Source organism: Hoplias malabaricus, chromosome 1 (genome assembly GCF_029633855.1).
Source record: "Hoplias malabaricus isolate fHopMal1 chromosome 1, fHopMal1.hap1, whole genome shotgun sequence".
NCBI classification, from domain to species: domain Eukaryota; kingdom Metazoa; phylum Chordata; class Actinopteri; order Characiformes; family Erythrinidae; genus Hoplias; species Hoplias malabaricus.
In genome coordinates, this window is record NC_089800.1 from 15,596,691 (window position 1) to 15,617,630 (window position 20,940).

The following is a 20,940-nucleotide window of genomic DNA, read 5'->3' on the forward strand; positions in this document are numbered from 1 at the left end:
GAGGAAAAATAGAAAATAAATTAATTCGATTGAGGGGGTGAAAGTATTGTGAAATAATTGTATGTTTTAAACAAGAATCAGGGACAGAGGCGTTCCATTGTTTGGGAGCCATGGCACTAAAGGATCTGGCCCCAGCCGTGACCATTGGAGATTATGGGACAGTAAAAGCAGCATCAGAATCAGGAACTGAGCAGGAGAGTAGGGGTGCAGGAGGTCAGAGAAATATGGGAGTGCTAAACAGTGTAAGGATTTGTACGTTAACAGGAGTTTATACTGAAAAAGCCTGTGGGAGACGGAACCAGTAGAAGTGAAACAGTAGTGAAACAGCAATGATACAGAGGTGGAGAGGCTTTGACTAGTACAGAGTACAGAGGCTTTGACTAGAGCCATGATGTGAACCAGCTCATGAATAGTTAACCTATAAGAGGTCCTGAAGTCCAAAACCTGCAACAATGAAAACTGCCAAACCACTTTCCTCCAGCAGGAGGCGCAAATGCTTTATTAAACCATGTTTTGTGAGACCCACAGAGGCTCACTGAACACGCAGTGTTCTTCCTGTGTAACGTTGTTCTTCAAACAGTGCGACTGCAAAACAAAACCGTCCAGTTTCCACTCGTGTGTAATGACGAGTTATTGTCCTGTAGGTCTCTTGTTATGTTTTATTTTCATGGCATTAGCTCTCTTTGTTTAGCCTTTAATCTGATTCAACATCGCTCATCAGCTCTTTAAAAGAATCTTCTACACAACTGAGCGGCAGCAGATCTCACTGCCATCTTTGAGGGTAGTTGTGGGAATCGTATTTTCATGTTCTGAACGAAAATGTCATCAATATGACATTTTTTTTTTTATCAATGACATATCGTCACACACACACACACACACACACACACACACACTAAAATAAGCTTTTGGTGGCTTGCTGGGGTGCTGGCTGGCTGCCCTTTATCATCGCTTTTTTTTTTTAAAGCTTCTTGTTCACACTAGGGCTCTGTGAGTGTTTCCTGTACCTGGGTTGCTGTTGGTGTCCACTTTCGGGGAGCGAGGCGGAGGTTTGGGTAAGGTGCTTTCAGCCAGAGCTTTAGTGGCTGTGGAGTGTTGAGCTTTTTTGATGCTGGTGCCCTCAGCCTCCCACTCCTGATCCCCCAGACACAGCTGCACCGTGAAGATCTACACACACACACACACACACACACAAAAAACACTTCAATGCATAGCTCATAAATGTACAGTAAGAGAAGATCAAACCCCACTAATAATGGTTAGATCATCACACTCTGTTCAGTACATGGATTGTAGTATTATTAGATCTAACACGTCAGTAACGCTAATAAAACTCTTAGGCTACGTTCACACAGGAGGTAAAAGAGGCCCAATCCTGTTTCTTCATATGTGACGCAGTTATGTGGTTTGTGTGGCTGTGTGAACAGCACAAATTGCATTGAACAAGAAGCAAAATCAGATCTGGGCCACTTTCATGCGTGATATTGAAATCCGATCTGTGGCAATGCGACTCCGTCGGAACGGCCAGATCTCTGGACTATAGTCCAAAACATTTTTTTGTTTTAATTTGATGTGTTTGGGACGTGGTTACAGCCGGTCAAAGCATTTTCATTTTGTAAAAAATATTGGAAAACAAAACTTTGGAAATTTGTATTTAGTGAGAACATGTGAAGAGCTTTTTTCAGTAGGTCTATATCAGTTTTAAGTTGTTTATGTCGGTATGAAGCTGCTTAAATATTGATCATGGAAATATTAAAGTCATGTCTGTGCTCGTCTCCTTTCTGTGGAAACAATGTGTTTGCAAAAGACACAGGACATTTGTGTTGAGGGTGAAAGAAAAATCAGTTGATGTTTTAATATTCTTTTAAGTCTTTGATTAATAATCTTTTTATAACACAGAGCTCATTTGGAATAAAGAGAAGGGTGATTGTGTGATAAAGCGCTGCAGTAAAACACTGGTCCGGTTCTTTTAATTCAAAAACACAGGTGCTTTGCTTGAAACAGACGGACATTTCCTTCTTGTCAGAGCCTGAAGCCATGTCATTTTGCATGTGCCGGGCAGTTTAGGAGCGTGATCTGTTTAGACTGATATCAGATATAGGATACGTTATATACAGTGTGAACGGCATAAATAAATAAATAAATAAATAAATATATATATAAATCAGATTTGGGCAACTTTTACCTGCTGTGTGAACGCTGCCTTAGAAACACCCATAGCTGGAGAAGCAGGTACACTAAGCCACCTGTACTTTACGTAACTGCAGGACAACAAACTCTTACTGAATTACAGAAAGTAATTGAGATATTGTGATGAAGAAAAATTTGTGAATATGAAAATGCTAAACGTTTAGTTCAAATAGAATAAAACCCTTCTATAGTGTAAAATTTCAGTGAATAAGATGAATGCGTTTAAAGGACAGAAAATAAACCACACATGGGTGCGTTCACACACAGACGTGTGTTTGAACTGTGGGAACACAGTGAAGGACTCGGAGGAAACCTACACAGAACACACCGCACTCCTCACACAAGACCCCCTAGACACAGCAGGAGTGTGGCAGAGACAGCACCTGCAACACCACCTGGCTGCTCGCTGTGTCCGTTAATAAAGCATAGCGTACTTTACCTTAGCATGGGCCGGCCCCCTCTCGTTCAGCAGCTTGTACTGCGGCTGGAGCCTGTTGAAGCGGGCTAACTCATTCACCAGACACATGGGGGTTTTCTCTTTGGGGTTTGCCATGTTATCTTGGGGAGGACCTGATGTGGAGAGATTCGGGAATTAATAATGTTTAAACAAATAAATACATCAAAAAACATGCACAGAGAAACAAAACAGCTTTACTGCACACAGAAAAGAGCTTTTCCACTGCATGGTCCTTAAACTATTCATCACTACTGTCTGGTTATTGGTCCCCCCACTCCCCCCGTGTTGTTGTTGTTGTTGTTTGGGACTGAACACAGCTCTGTCATCAGTTCAGACAGATCAGTTTGTTCCTTCCTTGTGGCAGTGTCCTGCTCTCGCTGGATTCTTTCGTCACCACCGATCCAAGGAGCGTTTGAACCTCTTCAAAAGACCACTATGTAATTTTACGTTTAAAAACAAACGTTGGTGCTGGTCGTCTGCGTTGCGTGGCGTAGAGTGACAACTCTCTCTGGACAATCAGCGCTCTACAAGATTTACACGCCACAGTTTAGTCCCTACTCGACTCACTCTGAACCATGAGAGAACAGCCACTAAACAAGTACCCGCTTCCAGAACTAGGACATGATTTACACCAGCGACTCTGAAAGAGGTTAATGTGCTTGTATTGTAGGCATCATGTCCATAAAGGAGACTAAGCTTTGAGATTAAACTGATATAAACCAACAGCAGCTCCTCAAACTGGAGCCTAGCACTGAACAAACCTTTGGACAGACCTCGCTACTGTGGGGCCCAGGAGATTTTTGGGAGGTTTCCAGTTGTATGATGTCAGTTCACTGAGCACCAGTGTTATCTTGTTAACAGTAGTTCACCTGGTGGGCTGCTGGGCTCGGTGGCGTCCCCGAAGCTGGCGCTGGGGCTGGTGCTGGGTGCTGGGGTGGGCGAGGAGCCATTGACCGTGGGCTGCAGGTTCAGAGCTCCTGACCCAGGCGCAGCGGGCACCATGCCGGGCACACACAGCGGCGCAGACGACTGCAGTTTCACTTGAGCCATGCTCTCTATCTGCAAGAACCAGAAAACACACTTCTGTTACCAGTCTGCTTCATACCAGCACTGAAGGACATCTTAATTCTTCTGGAAAGACTTTATATTATACATAATATGAACTATAATATTTATATTATACTCTATAAGACTTTATATTAGAACATGAGGATATTAGGCACATCCATTTCACAGCATTCAACCATGTATATGAGCTAGGGCAGGTAGTGGTGCTGCATGATTGGTTCTCTGACTCATACTCATGATACTGGATGGAGCTCAATCTCACAAGAGAACGCAGTCCCACCACTTGCCAGGCAACTGCTGAGGGGGATGTGTATTTTGCCTCTTGACATTGGGCACGGTGACTGAAGGCTCATATGCAGCTGCTCCAGAGCATCCTTATTCCATGTGGAGATTTTAAATGGAGGTGCACATTACAGCTGCTATTTTTTATTTTATTTTTTTAAAAAGCTGATAAGGGTCCAAGAAAAAAAGTCTCAAGAAAAGTTTTCAAAATTGTTCAAATAAAACAAAATTAAAGCCCTTTAAACATAAAAAATAACTTCACAGGCCCTAACTCTTTATTTGATGGAGCAAATCATCATATATCCTTCCAGAGAGCCCGACTCTTCCATCAGTCTGAGAAACTCAACTCCTCTGCAGAACCCATTACAGTGGTTTTATTAGCTCTGAGTTCCAGGCAGCAATGTCATCAGGACCAGCCACGCCTTTAAATATTGTCAAACGGCTAATATCCCTTCGCCCAACACTCAGCTTCATCCTTTACTAACAAACACAGTCTGTTCTCATTGACCGTGCCTCATTCAAAACAGGAGTGAAACAGACTCTAACGGGTTAATGTGCTGATGTGGTCAGACAAAAAAATATAAATAGTAACTTTTTGGGAGAAGGTAAACAATCATACATTAACTTATGCTATGTTAAATTAAAATCATAAGGTGGTAAATATATTTTGGCAAACATTCTGTCTGATCTCTTAATATTCCACACAATAAGTTTGAAAATGGAAGAATATGAAGATTTATGGTTATTGTCCAACCACAAATTGATTGTGAATAAAAACAATAATAAAAAAAACAACAACATGATAATTGTTTTTGGCACAAAAAAACCCCAACAACACAAATGTTTAAAGAATGGCACAGCCTTTGATGCAAAGCACTGAATGCCATGCCCTTGTTCCTAAAGTATGTATGAATGTCAGACACAACATTGCTGCTGAAATGTTTAAGTCGGTCGTCCTCTAGTCCTTCATCAGTGACACATGACGCTGCCAGCTGGATATTTTTGGTTAGTGAATGATTCTCGGCGGCACGGTGGTGCAGCAGGTAGTGTCGCAGTCACACAGCTCCAGGGGCCTAGAGGCTGTGGGTTCGATTCCCGCTCCAGGTGACTGTGAAGAGTTGGTGTCTTCCTCCCACAGTCCAAAAACACACGTTGGTAGGTGGATTGGTGACTCAAAAAAAAGTGTTTGTAGGTATGTGTGTGTGTGTGTTGCCCTGTGAAGGACTGGCGTCACCTCCAGGGTGTATTCCCGCCTTGCGCCCAATGATTCCAGGGAGGCTCTGGACCCACCGTGACCCTGAACTGGATAAGCGGTTACAGATAATGAATGAATGATTCGTTCAGCAGTGACACTCAGGGGTTTAAAAACTCCAGCAGCACTGCTGTGTCTGATCCACTCGCACCATCACAACACACACTAACACACCACCACCACGTCAGCGTCACTGCAGCGCTGAGAATGATCCACCACCACATCACACCTGCTCTGTGGTCTTTAATTGGTCTACAGTGTACACACTCATGGCAAGAGGAACATCAAATATATAAACAGTAGGTGATGTATAAATAATAAAATAAATAATCAAACATGCCAAGCTACAAGTTTTTTGTTGCATGATAAAAAAAGGAAAGCTTCTAGGAGAGACAGAGTTTGTTGACAAACAGGGATCTGCAGGCTCTGCATGCACAGCGGACCCCCAAACACAGACCCCACACCTGGAAAGGAACTCTCTAATGCCCTCCTCTAACATCACTTCAGAAGAGCAGTCCCAGTGCCCCCTGCTGCTTTGTGTCCTGCACTAAAACCTACCAGACAGCATTAAAGTCCAGAAAAGGATGGGGCACACTCAGAAACATTCATCAGAATAAAAGCCAGTTCAGCCTTTTAAATTATTGTTTTATTTTCTGTGCAGACGCCTTCCATCACTAATTCCCCCAATCATTCTAGAGTGATCAATTCTTTCCAGATGATTAAGTCCTGTTTTGCATATTGCTATAAATATTGCAATGTCAGTGTTCTCCAGTACTGTGCAATCCTTGTTTAAATCAGCATTTGATGCAACTGATGCTAAATGACCTGTATTTGTTGATTTTATTTTCAAAAAAATAACATTCTCATTTCTGCTCATTTGTAATGCACAATTCATGTTTAGCTGCTGAACTTCACACATTTAAATAATAATAAAAAAAATCCAATGTGTCTTAGGCAAAATCTATGTTTAATGTTTTGTATGCATTAAACAGTAAAATTACCAACAGAAACAAATTGTGCGGTGTTTGTTTTGGAACGAGGTGTTGACTTGCATTGCAAACATAAACATGAGTTTTTTTATTCAGTATTGACAAAGATTTCAAGCCTTAAAGATAAAATACTAAATATATATTAATAAAATAATGTGTCCATCTTATTATAGTGATTTATAATAGGCCTGCTGTTGCTTGCTGAGGATGAAATAGGCTTTCTCGTTGGAACTTTACGCTCCACCTTAAAAGGTGCAGTCATTCCATTCTGACATCGGAGCCGCCAGAATGGAATTGCTACCCCATTTAAGGTGGAACGGAACATTCCAACGAGAAAGCCTATTTCAGATTCGTTGCACCCCTCCGCATCTCAGACACAAAAGGCAATGATTCCGCTCTTCATTTAAGAGCCACACTTCCCCAAACTGGGAGGAACACCGCCAGCAAATCATGTCAGCATCAAATATTTACGCATTTTAATCTTATTTTTACCTTCTTTTCCACAGCGGGACCCACTCACACCTCCAACATCGGCAAACACTAAAGAGAACTGATAACACGGACCGAACCACCTAATTAACACCTCCCTGCATGTTTTACAGCCTTTATTCTTGATATACATTGTCATTTTATTGATGTTTGATGCCACTCTTTTTAAATTTTATTTTATTTCAATTCCATTTTCTGTAATACACTGATTACTTTATGTTAGGGGTAATACAGAACCCCCCCTCCGGTTTTTAGCACAATGGTACAATCCAGCTTCCATGCTCAACCGCTCTACAGCTGATCTCGTAATGGAGGCCACAACAACACAAAATAAAAGCGTCTGAACGTTAAAAAAAAAAAAAAAAAAAAAGGACGACCTGTCTTATTAAATGCGACTTTACTTCAGCGCTTGACTTTAGGTTTAATTTATCTGGATTATTTAGAAAAACGTAAGATCAAAATTTAGGGCTTTCCAATAGGATTCTCCCTAAGCTGTGTTCGATTGGACCGACTCGACTTTGGGCTTATCAGGCTACATTAAAATCCTGCATAGTGGAAAACTGCTCTCCTGTTTTTTGAGGAGCAGGATTATAAAGTTCTACAGTATGAATACTGAGCGGACATCAAATAAATGTCAAACTGCCAAGCTACGTTGTAGTAAAGAAGTATGCACAAGCAAATTTACAAAGTATTTAAAACCATATAAACAAATGAAAAAATGATTTTACTTTTTCCACACAGTATCATTTTAATAGTAGGCACAAATCGCAACAATAAAATAATAATAAAATAATGGCATGAATGTAACATGGGAAGACGTCTTGAAAAATGTTTAAATCGATTTTTTTTGTGAAAAGCCCTATCGTGTCCTTAGTGCACTATGTAGGGATCATGAAGAGATTTGGAACACAAATTTGGTGAAGTTAGTTACAGAAGTCGTAACGTCACGTGACTGTCGTGTTTAAAAAAAAAATAAAAATAAAAGTCCGCCATGTTAAAAGCTACAGATCGCGGGGAGCCGAGCCGCAGGTAAACAACCTACTCACTGTCCGCGGGGATTTCTGTTCATTTTAGGGAGATGCGGAAAACGGGGCCGTTTCCTTTAGATTACCAATGAAATAAAACTCTCCTTTTTCGGTAGAGACTCTTAATCTCGGTGTTATTTAAAGAATCAGCATTTGGCACAAAGAGGAAACTTGAACAGAGGAAATTAGCATTCTGAAGTAAAATACAGTTAATTAAACACATGTTTGGTTTTTAATCAGAAAGTTAAACAAAAACAGAATTTCTGAACTCATTTGTGTGGAAACTTTAATAAAATAATGGCACTGTTCCTTTAATAATTTTGTATGAATTTATGTACCACCATATTTTTAAAAATATTTAATGAGACAAAAAGAGATCTCTGATTGATCTGGAAGTTATCATATTTCTTTTCTGCAATACAGGTCTTTACATCAGTTAATCATTAAGCATGATATTCAGTCCTTGTCTGGTCATTGATTAACCCCCTAAAAACTCCTTTCTGTTCAAAATCATAGATGTAGAGGTTAATATTAGAATAAAAGTCCCCATTGAAGTTTCTTAGCTGTGACTTTAATCCTTCATACCCCTTCATTCCGTATGTGCAGATCTATGAATATCTTGTGCCCGCCTCTGTCTTCACCCACCACTCCATCATTCGTTTGTAGCTCGAAAGTCCTGCCCCACAAGTTGACACGATAGGTTCTTTACGTGTGTGAGGTATGAAACCTAGGTTAGGTCTGAATCTGTTTTTAGGACTGTGTTTGGAAATGCTCAACCACAAACTGGCCACTTAACTCAGGATTAATCCTTTAGTGGAAACACTATAGCACATGCTAACATGTATTAACACTGGATTTACATATTTTTAAATGTTTGTTTAAAAAGTGTTAGATTTTCATTTGTTTACTTGTCATTTCTTTTACTTAAAAGAAGCATTACATAATATGTTTACATTAAAATTACAGCTTAAAAATTGTGAAAATGCACTATGTATCTTTTGGAGGATGGCAGGAAACCACAGACCCTCCTTCCCCCTCCTCATTCATTTCATACACTGCTGTAAATATGAATTAAACTAAGAGGAACAAGAAATTTAAATCTTACTTTGTATTCCTTTAAAAAGGGGCACAATTAGGTCAAGTACAATTACCCTATGATGGATACTTTATACTTTAGTTAGTCTTGAAACATCTTTTTGTCAGTTGTTCATTCAGTAAGTAATATTTATTTCTTTTTTTTAAAAGGACTTTATTTTTTATTTGGGCAGAACCTGGTTTTGTTGTGGCCAGTTGCTGCTGCTCTCCTGGCTGGAGGAGGTTTCCTGGATTGCTGAAAGCCGACCCCCTTCGATCTTGTCGTCGGCGTGTGTTTGCTGGATTTTGGAGAAATGGGACGGCGTGCAGATCTGACCGACTTTGATAAAGGCCGGATTGTTATGGCCAGGCGGCTGGGAAAGAGTCTCTCTGAAACAGCGAGGCTTGTAGGCTGCTCCCGGACGGCGGTGTTCTTCACCTTTCGGCAGTGGTCGGAGAAAGGTGAGATCGTCAACAAACGACAAGGCAAAGGGCGTCCGAAGCTCATCAACGAGCGAGGGGAGCGGAGGCTCTCCCGCCTGGTTCCTAATGACAGAAGTGTGACTGTGGCTCAGATCACTGAGATGTTTAACAACGGCTGTACAAAGAATGTGTCCGAACACACGGTGCATCGTACTTTGCTGAGAATGGGATTTCGTAAACGTAAACAGTTTAAAGTCGGGGTGTCCATGCTGAGCCCTGACTACTTTCTAAAACGACATCAGTGGGCTCAGGAGCGCAAAGACTGGACTTTGGAGCAGTGGAAGAAGGTGGTCTGGTCTGACGAGTCCCATTTTTTTTTCCGTTACGTGGACGGAGGGGTAGACGTACGTCGTGTAACATCACCAGGGGAACTTATGGCACTTGAGTGCACTGTGCCCACAGGGCAGGGGCAAGGGCTTGTGAAGCTCTGGGGGATGTTCTGTTGGGAATCTTTAGGTCCCATTAACGTGGATGCCAGTCTGGCACCTGAGAACTACCTAAACATCCTCACGAACCAGGTCCAACCCTTCATGGTGATGGTGTTCCCAGATGGAGGCGGCCTTTTCCAGCAAGACAACGCTCCATACCACACCACACAGACTGTACGAGAATGGTTCGAGGAACACGACCAAGAGTTCCAGGTCTTGCTCTTGCCTCCGAATTCTCCAGATCTTAATCCAATGGAGCAACTTTGGGAAGTTCTTGAACAACTAGTCCAATCCTCAGCTACTAAACCTAGTAACCTGCAGGATTTAAAGGATCTGCTGTTGACCTCTTGGTGCCAAATACCAAAGGATTCCTTCAGGGTTTTGGTAGAGTCAGTGCCTCAGAGAGTCAAAGCGGTTTTGGAAGAAAGTGGAGGATCAATGGCGTTTTAGAGAAATGGTTTTGAAACAGCAGTGACTGAATGCTGATGTTGGTTCTAGTTGAATGGATTTTTGATACTTTTATTTTGTAGTAAATAGTTAAGTTCTAAATTGTTTTCTAAAAATACCTAAAAGTAATGAGAACTAATGTATATGCTGCAGTAGTTTGTGTAAACAGCGCACTGTATAATCCTGTTCAGCTCAAAGTGCATGTTCTCATCCAATAAACAGGTACAGTTACTATTAAAACTGTGTTGTTGTGTTTGAGTCTTGAGTTAAAGTAAAATCAGCTGCTTTAAACTGCACCCAATGTGGAAAAACATTAATCTTGTTACAATTTCATCCTGGTCAGGGTTATCATTGGCACAAGGCAAGAACACACCCTGGACAGGATATCACACACTTTCTCAGTCTCTCTCTCTCTCTCACACACTCACAGACACACTCCACATATCAATGTGCATTTTGCACTGTGGGAGGAAAGCAGCACCCCTGGAGGAAACCTGCACAGTGGGAGAACACAGGTGTCTCCAGATTATTACTTCTATGCTGTATTTAGAATTAGTGACACACTATGATCATTGTACAACTCATTTATTCATTCATTGTCTGTAACCACTTATCCAGTGCAGGGTCACAGTGTGTTCACACACCTGGGGAGCATCTGGTGGTTAGGTATTTTGCTCAAGGGCACCTCAGGTCCCCGCCCAGTCCACCGACCTTTAGGCCACAACTGCCCCAGTGAAAAATGCGAAATGCATTTATTTTCTGCGATAACATTGAGGAGTGAAGGGTTTTAAACCCACCTCTGAGAGAACAGCCTATGGTCAGCTCTGACCGCTCTGACCACTCTATTCTTCCCTTTCTGTATCATTCTGGTCTAAAAGAAAAGTTACAGCTCAAGGGTCAATGGTGCACACCCATCGCAATGGGACAAGAACTCACTATACACTCAATATTCAGGAAAGTATAAATCCAGCAGTTTACTTGAGTAAATGTCACTAGATCCGACCCACCTCTGCTCACATTATTCACTCCAGCACCATGAGGATCGTTCTGAAGAGCACATGTACATAGAGTTCAGGCATACACATCTTTGTTTATTTTCTTATAACAGTCCTTCAGGAGAAAATATAACAACATTGAAAATATCTGTAAGAACGTGATTTCTTCCTGGAAAAAAGTACCTGAGGCAGAAGAGAGTGACCAGGGAACCCACACAGGACCTTTAGAGAATCTTAAACACCAGCTAAGATGATATGGAGCATAATAAAATAAAATATACACTCACAAACATTCTAAAAAAACCCATTTAAAGATTAAACACAAAGACAATATCTGTACTTTCAATATAAAACATACCAATAAATAAAATGCAAAACAAATCTCCACCTACATTCATTACATCAGTGATTTCATCCATAGCTCAGAGCAGAAAGATGCTTTTTAAATCAGATATTCAGGCTAAATTCTTTGACATTATTTGACAAATTAATGCAAAGATAAAGAGGTCACTGTTGAATAACATCATTCGGCAGAGCAGTACAAACCCTATTTAACGCAAAATAAAGTGCCAACCACTGTTTAATATATTAATAAAAGAAATAATTCTTTATAGACCATTACTCAGTGCCTATAAACCTCAATTCTGAATAAAAACAAAATAAGAGCAGAGATGAAGCCCTTCATCAAGACTTGAAAGAGAAATTCCACCAAAACTGCTATATTTTCACAATTCGTATACCTCTGGTTGAGACGTAAACACAGGCTGAGTGTGTTTCTTTAGGATGCAGAGCAGAGGACAGTGCTGTGTGAATGGAACCAGACATTCACCAGTAAAAGCCCCTCACAATAAGTCAAGACAGTAGACTTGTGGGGGACAGGGGACAGTGGAGGTGTATGGAACCAGACATCCTCCTCTAAAAGCCCCTCACAGAAAGTGAGGACAGTAGATGGTGGGGGACAGTGGACAGTGGAGGTGAATGGAATCAGACGTCCTCCTCTAAAAGACCCTCACAGAAAGTGAAGACAGTAGACTGTTGGGGACAGTGGAGGTGAATGGAACCAGACATTCTCCTCTAAAAGCCCCTCACAGAAAGTGAGGACAGTAGACGGTGGGGGACAGTGGACAGTGGAGATAAATGGAACCAGACGTCCTCCTCTGAAAGTCCCTCACAGAAATGAGGACAGTGGAGATAAATGGAACCAGACATCCTCCTCTAAAAGCCCCTCACAGAAAGTGAGAACAGTAGACGGTGGGGGACAGTGGGCAGTGGAGGTGAATGGAACCAGACGTCCTCCTCTAAAAGCCCTTCACAGAAAGTGAGTACAGTAGACGGTGGAGGTGAATGGAACCAGACGTCCTCCTCTAAAAGCCCCTCACAGAAAGCGAGGACAGTAGACTGTGGGGGACAGTGGAGGTGAATGGAACCAGACGTCCTCCTCTAAAAGCCCCTCACAGAAAGCGAGGACAGTAGACGGTGGGGGACAGTGGAGGTGAATGGAACCAGACGTCCTCCTCTAAAAGCCCCTCACAGAAAGCGAGGACAGTAGACTGTGGGGGACAGTGGAGGTGAATGGAACCAGACGTCCTCCTCTAAAAGCCCCTCACAGAAAGCGAGGACAGTAGACGGTGGGGGACAGTGGAGGTGAATGGAACCAGAAGTCCTCCTCTAAAAGCCCCTCACAGAAAGCGAGGACAGTAGACGGTGGGGGACACACGGCTGGTGTCTGACCATAGTTTGGAGAATGGAGTGGTGTTTAAACCCAGTCCTGGTGGAGAGGGACCTATAGGATGCTGTGAAGGACAGATGTCCACTGTCCTCCATCATCATCTTCATCATCATCATTGCTCCACAGAGACTCTGTAGACGGTGGAGGCGCTGGTGGAGGTGGAGAGGGAAAAAAATGCCGGGTGTGTGTTGGAGACGCCTGGTTAAATTTGCCACCACTTGAGAGAAACCTACTTCTCAGAATGATCTTGTTCACATCTCAAACACTGATATAAAGTACGAAGGTGAAATTCCTCTTTAACGCTAAAACCCCATCCATGATTTGGAATTCCGTCCTTATTGCACAAAACACAAACACAGTGAAACATGATTATTACACAAAACAAAGTGAGAGCGTACAATAATGCATATTCAGCAAAGGAATAACCCTCCCGTCCCCCAAAAACAGTCCAATCTCTTCCCATTTCCATAGATTTACATAATTTACCACAACGTCTTTGTTTTAATAGTCCTTAAACTGTGTCCAACTGGCAGTCCCCATCCTGGTCAGATTCTCCAGATCCTCTGCAGTGTCCAGAGATTTAATGATTTTTTTTTTTTTTTTTAAAGTGCTTGTTTTTAGTCAGTAGGCCTTCTTTCTTCTAAATGTTTTACAAAGTCAACATTAACATGTATCATCTGCAAAAAGAACAGAGCAAATCATTTACCAAGACTCAGTTATTTACATATACACTGCAGTACTAGAATTCAAGGCTCATCTTCTCACCGTGATACCACCACTTTGTCTTCTTTGGATTTTTATTACATGTGCGTACATAAAAGGAGTTATCAGGAGGCAGTCTCTGTGAAAAATACAAACAAGATAGAAATAAAAACAAGCAAACACTTAAAGGCGAACTTCACGATTGTTACATTTTTTTTTTTTTTTAATAAAATTCAGATATTTTTTTCCCATTAGCTGATGTCCATTCGGTTTGCGCTGGGAATCTGTCTAATGTGTTTATGAAGCCCCAGTGTCTCTAAATGGGTTAAAAAAAAAAAAAAAAAAGTATCTCGGTCCAGTATGCTAGGCTTTCTTTCTCTCACGTCATCTAGAGGTTTTTAGACAACAAAGAAACTCCGGTTCAGAGCAGTGGTAACTCTATCAGCAGTGTGTGTTCTGACTCGGTTCTATCAGAGAAGTGTTAACCGGGGGTTTCCAGAGGGCCTCACCTTTTCTTTGCAGCTGGACAGCATGCTGATGATGCTAAGACACACAGACTGCACTGAGAGAGCTGGAGACCAGTCTTCTGTTAAAATGGACAGACAGATATGGCCATTGCTATAAATGTGAGGATGGATGGGGATGTTTTCTCCTGTGAACATTACCTGCTCAAACACACAGACACAAACACCAAACAGTGTTATCAGAATTCCTCTAGATAAAGTGCAGTATTAGACATTAAGGGGCAGCTTCCCAGACAGGGATTAAGCCTCGTCCTGGACTTTATATTCCTTTCAATGGAAAATCAAATTACAAAATACTGTGTAGTTCGGGACGAGGCTTAATCCTGGGGAATTACCCCTAAAAGGAACCATGTGTCTTATTTATCATCAAAAAGTCCTACACAATATTTATGAAAATTAATAATATGCATCTCATATGAGAATCAAATTACTAGGTTCCTGAATTAATTATTCTCTGTTCTACAGAGTGGGTCCCCCACATGGGGGCAGTCATGTTAAAAAAATAAATAAATAAACCTGTGTTAAAAAAAAATCATACAGTACAGCACAGCACCTGAGGCGAGTCAAAGGGATATCGACCACTGAATTTAAAAAGCAGCTGAAATTTTTCTCCCTCATAAAGTGTTCCAGAGGCTCCTTCCATATCTATAATCCACCTGCAATCACAGAACCATACAGAAGTAAAATCATCATTTGCACAGGTAATAAATTCACAATGTATATTTATCAAAGTCTGCAGTAAAATATTAAAGATATGACAGAAAAAAAATATTCAGTTTTTGGGTTTGCAATCCCAAGCCTATAGAAAATTAATGAAAATATTTTGAATATAACATTAGAGATTAGTTTCTAAAATGAAAATAATGGGGGGATGTAACTCAAATGTGGCCTGTGTGAAAGTTATGCATCAAATGAACAGAACTACACTAAAACTTACAGAGAGACTTCCTGTTATTTAGAATTTACCCTTTATAAAAATGTATATTTTATTACAAACAAGCCTTAGCTGAAACTTCGTGAAAGCAGAATCGGATGTTAAAACAAAGATCTGCTAATGCATCTTATTGCTGAGTATTCAAAAGTATTTTAAAAATGTTCAGTGATGTCATCCATTGAATACATTCATTTTCCTTTGTTGAATGCTGAAGAGTTTAATGTGGCTCTGAGCAGGAAAACGCTATCAGGGAGCTCCAGCTTAAACACGTAATTGTAAATGTATTAAAGACAAGTGTCAAAAAATATCAGGACTGACAGGTTCGGTGACTTCATGTCTGACGTTCCACAATAACTTACTGTGTTATTGTGTTCTGGACACTTTTCTCATTCAGTCTCATTCCAACAGGCGGATCATTCTGAAAGGCCAGCAGTTCTTTCTGAAGCCTTTTCTGTTGTGAAGGAAGAAAGGAAGACAGATTTAAAGGCAACGGAATTCATAATAATGAAAACGTTCAAACACTTCCAGCTAAAAACATGAACACAAACGGAAACAAAATATGCCTAACAACATAGTAATTCATTATATACAATGTCTGTCAGAGGAAACCCCTGCACAGATCTAGTTCAGGAGTGTGTTGTTTACCACAGGAGCAGAGATTTTCAAACACAGCGTTTATTTTTGTCAGAGCACTCCAGCCACACCTGGAAAGGTCATGACATCAACTACAAAATAATGACAGGACTTTATTTGCTTAAACTGTCTCCAAAAACATAATCAGAAAAGTCAAGGTGACTGTCTAGTCTTTAAACCAGAAAATCTGACTTTAGAACCTGAAGTATGTTTACAGCACATGAAACAAATGGTTAATACATTAGAGTTTGGGCAGAGTTTTCCTTTAAATAACCAAAAATACATTTAATCCTATTTACACGATGACTTAGAAGAGACATCTATAGCAAACAAATTTAGGAGCTCAACCTCACACTACCAATTCTTTTTAAATAAAGAACTGTATGTTCTGCTCCTTCGGTTTACTTTATAGATAATAATTTGAATTATTTAATTATTACAATCACAGTCTCATGTCAAAATTAAAGTAAGGATACATTTTAATACCTTTTATAAATTTCACTTAAACAGAGAGACATTCAGAAATAAAAAATATTAAACCATAAAAGCAAATTCAAAGGCGAAAACCGACGGTAACTTATCGGAATAATTATAACTCAGATGCAGATAAGCTTAGCGCGAAGCTTCTTGTTGGAACTTTCAATTCCACCTTAAATGCTGCAGCGGTCCGGTGTATAAATACGTTCCAGTGCATCATGCGCCGGAACGGAGTTACCGCACCATTTAAGGTGGATACAAACGTTCCGAATAAGAAACCAACTTCAATCTCGAGCTAAGCTAGCAGAGAACTGTAAGGATTAAACAATGTTAACATTTTGTGGACCGACTGTGGCCACTTTTAAAAGACTTAAAATACCTTTATTATTTAGTTAATCTTAACTAGTGCTGTTAGGGCTTTTAAAGGTCAGTAAAACAGTCGAATTACGAAGTTAAGAGGCTAACAGATCTCTGTAGTGAGATACATTAAGAGTGAAGCACTAAGAGAGGACCTGAAACCCAAAGGACTACAGAGAAATATACAGTAATGCAGGTGTGTACAGGTGAGAATTAAACAGGTGAATACAGGTGAGAGTTAATAACAGCTTTACCTGCATTGACGCCATGATGAGGGCTTCAGCATCTCTCTCTCTCTCTCACTCACTCACTCACTCTCTCTCTTTCTCTCTCTCTCTCTCTCACTCACTCACTCACTCACTCTCTCTCTTTCTCTCTCTCTCTCTCTCACTCACTCACTCACTCTCTCTCTCTCTTCTCTCTCTCTCTCTCTCTCTCTCTCTCTCTCTCACACTCACACACACACACACACACACACACACACACACACACACACACACACACACACAGAATATCGCTCAGCCAAAACATTAAATTAACCACCTATACTCATGCACTGTCCATACTCTTAGCTCCACTGCCCACTCAGGTCACTCTCTAGTTCTTTAGAATGCAGTCCACATGTTGCTCTGCATACTTTCTTAGCCTCCTTTCCCGTTCTGCAAATGTCAGGACCCCCACAGAGCAGGTATGATTTGGGAGGTGGATCATTCTGCAGCGCTGCCGTGACATAGGCATGGTGCTGGTATGAGTGGATCAGACACAGTAGTGTTGCTAGAATTTTTTAAACCCTTTTGTGTCACTGTTAGACTGAGAATAGTTCACCAACCAAAATCATTCAGCCAACAGCGTCCTGTATCCACCGATGAAGGACTAGAGGACAACTGCACAGCACAGGGACAGATGAGTTACTCTCTCTGACTCTACATCTACAAGGTGGACAGAGGTAGGAGTGTCTCAGAGTGGACAGTGAGTGGACACAGGGTTCGAAAACTCCAGCAGCACCGCTGTGTCTGAGCTGAGTGAATGTACAAATGCAGCTTGTAGGGTGTGGGTGTGTGTTTGAAATTAGTGTAGCATTATTCTGTCTTTTCAGTTTAAAACCAATTAAATATTTTGTTGTTACAAAGTCAGGGGCACTTTGACTGTGCCGCAAACCTGTTTTCTAATGTTATTCCTTAAAAAGTCAGAAGTTTTTTTTTTAATCTTAAAATGTATGCAAACTCATAGACACATACACACTGCAAAATAGTCCTCTACTTATTATGATTGTTTATTGCTATAATTATATTTTGCTATAATCAAAAGCACAGGTACAAATAGCTATACAGTATGAACAAATAGTTCAGTGCAGTGAATGGATTAGGTTTTGTTAGACGTCCTGTTTAACAGTCCAAAAGTTGGCTGCCATCAGCAGCTCCAGTGCAATCTCAGGAGCGATGGGGTATTCTGAGATTTCTGTTGAACTGTTTGTGTAGCGAACTTTATACGTGAAGTACATACACACTTTGGAAACAATGTGGGAGGGAATCTCCTGGAAATGTATCTAATTTTCTGCAAACTGACCTGAAAGCAAAAATAAAACCTGAGTGAACTCATGTATTCAAGCAACACAGGGAGATTGGTCAGTCATTTTAATGAAGAAAAATAAAAGCTCATAAGACTGAGCTAAAATGAAGCAGAATCTGACCGGAGGGGGCCTGTTACTCAATATCTGTTCACGTATGAGTGGGCCCTAGGAAGATAACCCCAGCTGTGCTGATATTTAGTAACAGCTCAATTTAATTTGTGATACAGCTTTACTACAACAGTTCTACTGGCGCTGTTTATTGGTGTACAGTGACCAGCCCCAACACATTATAATTGTTTATTTAACCCGTCATTTGGCTCCGCCCACACTTTGACGTGATGGAGCTTCTCTGGGATGAGTTGGAGTGGTGTTTATGATCTAGAACTAATCACCAACACGAGCACCTGAGCTCAAAAATTTATAAATGGATGCATGACATCAAATCTTCACAGCAATGTTCCATCATCTAGTGTAAAGCCTTTTTTGATCAATACGAAGGGTTTTGTTATAACTTTATAATGACCGTAAAAGAAAAACAAATGTATCAAATGTGGGCTGGTCATGTTTTAAAAGTCCAGTTTCTAATCTAGGGTCAGTAAAACTCACCTGGTCCACTGAGCATTGCTTTAATGGTTCCAGAGGTTAAAGTGTGTTCTCTCTTCACTATAAACTCATGTCCGTCTGAAGAAATGAGCTTCACATACAAAGCATCTGGACCTTCACAACCACCATACACCTTCTGCTCAACATCTGCAGGAAAATATAAAGGGCTTCATTTACACCAACAATCAAATGCAGAGAAGTAATAATGTTATGAAATATTAAACAACAGCAAAGTTGAAAATGACTAAATCATAAAGAGCATTCATTACAGCTTGAGGAAGATGGACAAGCAGGTTAATGTCCAATAATAGCACTGATTATGAGGAGAAATGCCACTAAACAGTTTTTTGATTGGCTTACACTGGAAACATGAAAACAAAAGAGCTTCTTTCTCAATATCAAATCAGATCAAAATTTTTTTATATACAGCTTCTGACAACTGGTGTTGCCACAAAATAGCTTTACATAATTAGTATCAGAACAGATAACTGGAAGCCTGGTGCGAGCAAGCCGAAGGTTACGGTGGCAAGGATATATCTAACATACCAGTTTTATATTTTTACGTCTATATAAAGGCTGCTTGAAAGTGCATAATTTTTCACAACCACTGCTTGCAACATCATGGAGCAGTGTGAAGTAGACTGAATACCTTAAAATGAAGACATGAGAGCAGACATTAATGTAGATGTAGTAGTGTTTGGTACTAATGTACTTCACCAAACTTTGAAACTGAAATTTATACAGATTTCGGCTCTCTAACCCTTTGTTTCAAATTTAACTGCTTTGGAATATGTGTACACAAACCGTAAACGAGTTTCAAATTCCATTTTATTGTGTATGTGGTTTCAGTACAGACCCATTCTTTGTTGGAAAGAGGGATGATCCTGCAATAGAAGTAAAAACGTATTTAAAAACCAGAAAACAGCACAAGACCAGGTTTTACAGGTTGGGTTTAAATTATTTTTAATTACCTACTACTGGAGTTTAAGAACAGAATAGTGACAAATACGTTGTCTGGGAATTTGTTAAATGTTTACATTTCTAGGATCAGATTTGTGACCAATAAAACATTAGGATATGTTTCAAATTTAAGGAACAAAAATGACTGAAAATTACAAACAAAAGTCTGAGCAAATCTTCTCAGAGATAAAATTCTGGAGTGCTGCTGGTTCTGGGTTTAATGAACCCTAAATTTGTTAGATAAAGTGCATCAAGATGCCATTGCACTTTTTAAATACAACTGATTATATCTTATGTGCTCTGCTGTAGATTGCTCATGGTTTGCTTGCTCAGTTATCAAGCCTTTGTCTAGTATTGCTGTCCTTACAAACTATCTCCAGATACAGCAGGTCATGGTGGTCCTACATGATATCACACAGGGCGGCACGGTGGTGCAGCAGGTAGTGTCGCAGTCACACAGCTCCAGGGGCCTGGAGGTTGTGGGTTCGATTCCCGCTCCGGGTGACTGTCTGTGAGGAGTTGGTGTGTTGTCCGCGTGGGTTTCCTCCCACAGTCCAAAAACACACGTTGCAGGTGGATTGGCGACTTGAAAGTGTCCGTAGGTGTGTCTGTGTTGCTCTGTGAAGGACTGGCGTCCCCACCAGGGTGTATTCCCGCCTTGCGCCCGATGATTCCAGGTAGGCTCTGGACCCCCCGCGACCCTGAACTGGATAAGTGGTTACAGATAATGGATGGATGGATGATATCACACAGATGCAATTAATTTATATTAAAATGTGTGTCATAATTTAATGGACATTAAAATATTGCAAGGAACAATCTTTCATTTTACTCTGACTTAAAAAGAGAGTAAAGATTGTTGATGTTACAATTTATCATCCACACCCTGATAGTAAGGAGACGGCGGACCACGGTTGGTAACTAAGTTGGAGGTCCACTGTTGAGATCTTCTGGGCGGACCTCCTGTGATTGAACAGAATTTTAGACAAAATACCACATTTTAGCATTTTTATATTCACAGTCCAATTTACACATTCTTCCTTTTTTAATTCTTTATGAATTAGATTAGTAAATAATTTTAATCCAGCATAGTGGCAACGTTTTCATCATATTCATTTATACATCTCTCATAGTTGTTGGTAATATTATTAGTTTGTTTTCCGGAATAAGTCTCAATTTAAAATCGTTCTGAGGAGATTCAAAATTAGTTATAGCCTGTACACATGGATAGGCCTCTAGTCCGGAACATTCCAAGATGATTGTGTCTGGTTA

At 40.5% G+C, this 20,940-nt stretch overlaps 3 protein-coding genes across 4 annotated transcripts in view; all 3 read right to left on the bottom strand.

Moving 5' to 3' along the window:
• The window catches only part of stau2 (staufen double-stranded RNA binding protein 2), a 73,017-nt gene extending 66,215 nt beyond the window's left edge, over positions 1-6,802 (bottom strand). Inside the window, 4 exon segments of the mRNA XM_066670020.1 lie at positions 1,008-1,167; positions 2,630-2,760; positions 3,517-3,706; positions 6,731-6,802. Coding sequence (XP_066526117.1) covers positions 1,008-1,167; positions 2,630-2,760; positions 3,517-3,697 — 472 coding nt within the window. The 5' untranslated portion in view covers positions 3,698-3,706; positions 6,731-6,802.
• Positions 6,803-11,157: 4,355 nt separating this feature from the next.
• On the bottom strand, positions 11,158-16,914 carry ube2wb (ubiquitin conjugating enzyme E2 Wb). Of its 2 annotated transcripts, none has more exons than XM_066685805.1 (6): positions 16,790-16,914; positions 15,428-15,519; positions 14,688-14,790; positions 14,120-14,275; positions 13,674-13,749; positions 11,158-13,585 (listed from the first exon to the last, which is right to left on the bottom strand). In XM_066685805.1, the coding sequence occupies exons 1-6, from the start codon at positions 16,802-16,804 to the stop codon at positions 13,572-13,574; spliced, it is 456 nt and encodes a 151-aa protein (XP_066541902.1). In that variant the 5' UTR covers positions 16,805-16,914; the 3' UTR covers positions 11,158-13,571. The 2 variants fall into 2 exon arrangements, with proteins under 2 accessions (XP_066541902.1, XP_066542723.1); XM_066686626.1 differs by lacking the exon at positions 16,790-16,914 and adding an exon at positions 16,558-16,701.
• Positions 16,915-17,863: 949 nt separating this feature from the next.
• eloca (elongin C paralog a) lies at positions 17,864-20,545 on the bottom strand. Its single transcript, XM_066641645.1, is given in 4 exon segments — positions 17,864-18,101; positions 18,712-18,855; positions 19,513-19,592; positions 20,074-20,545. Coding segments are annotated over 4 exon segments (420 nt in total). The 5' UTR covers positions 20,076-20,545; the 3' UTR covers positions 17,864-17,907.
• Between the last annotated feature and the right edge of the window lie 395 nt (positions 20,546-20,940).

Bases quoted from the DNA above. Each gene is read 5' to 3' on its own strand.
- ube2wb (XM_066685805.1), bottom strand. The intron at 14,276-14,687 runs GTGCTGTGCTGT...GTGTTTGAGCAG, and splicing joins ATCCCTTTGACTCGCCTCAG to GTAATGTTCACAGGAGAAAA. The intron at 13,750-14,119 runs GTGAGGCCCTCT...TATTTTTCACAG, and splicing joins TGTCCAGCTGCAAAGAAAAG to AGACTGCCTCCTGATAACTC.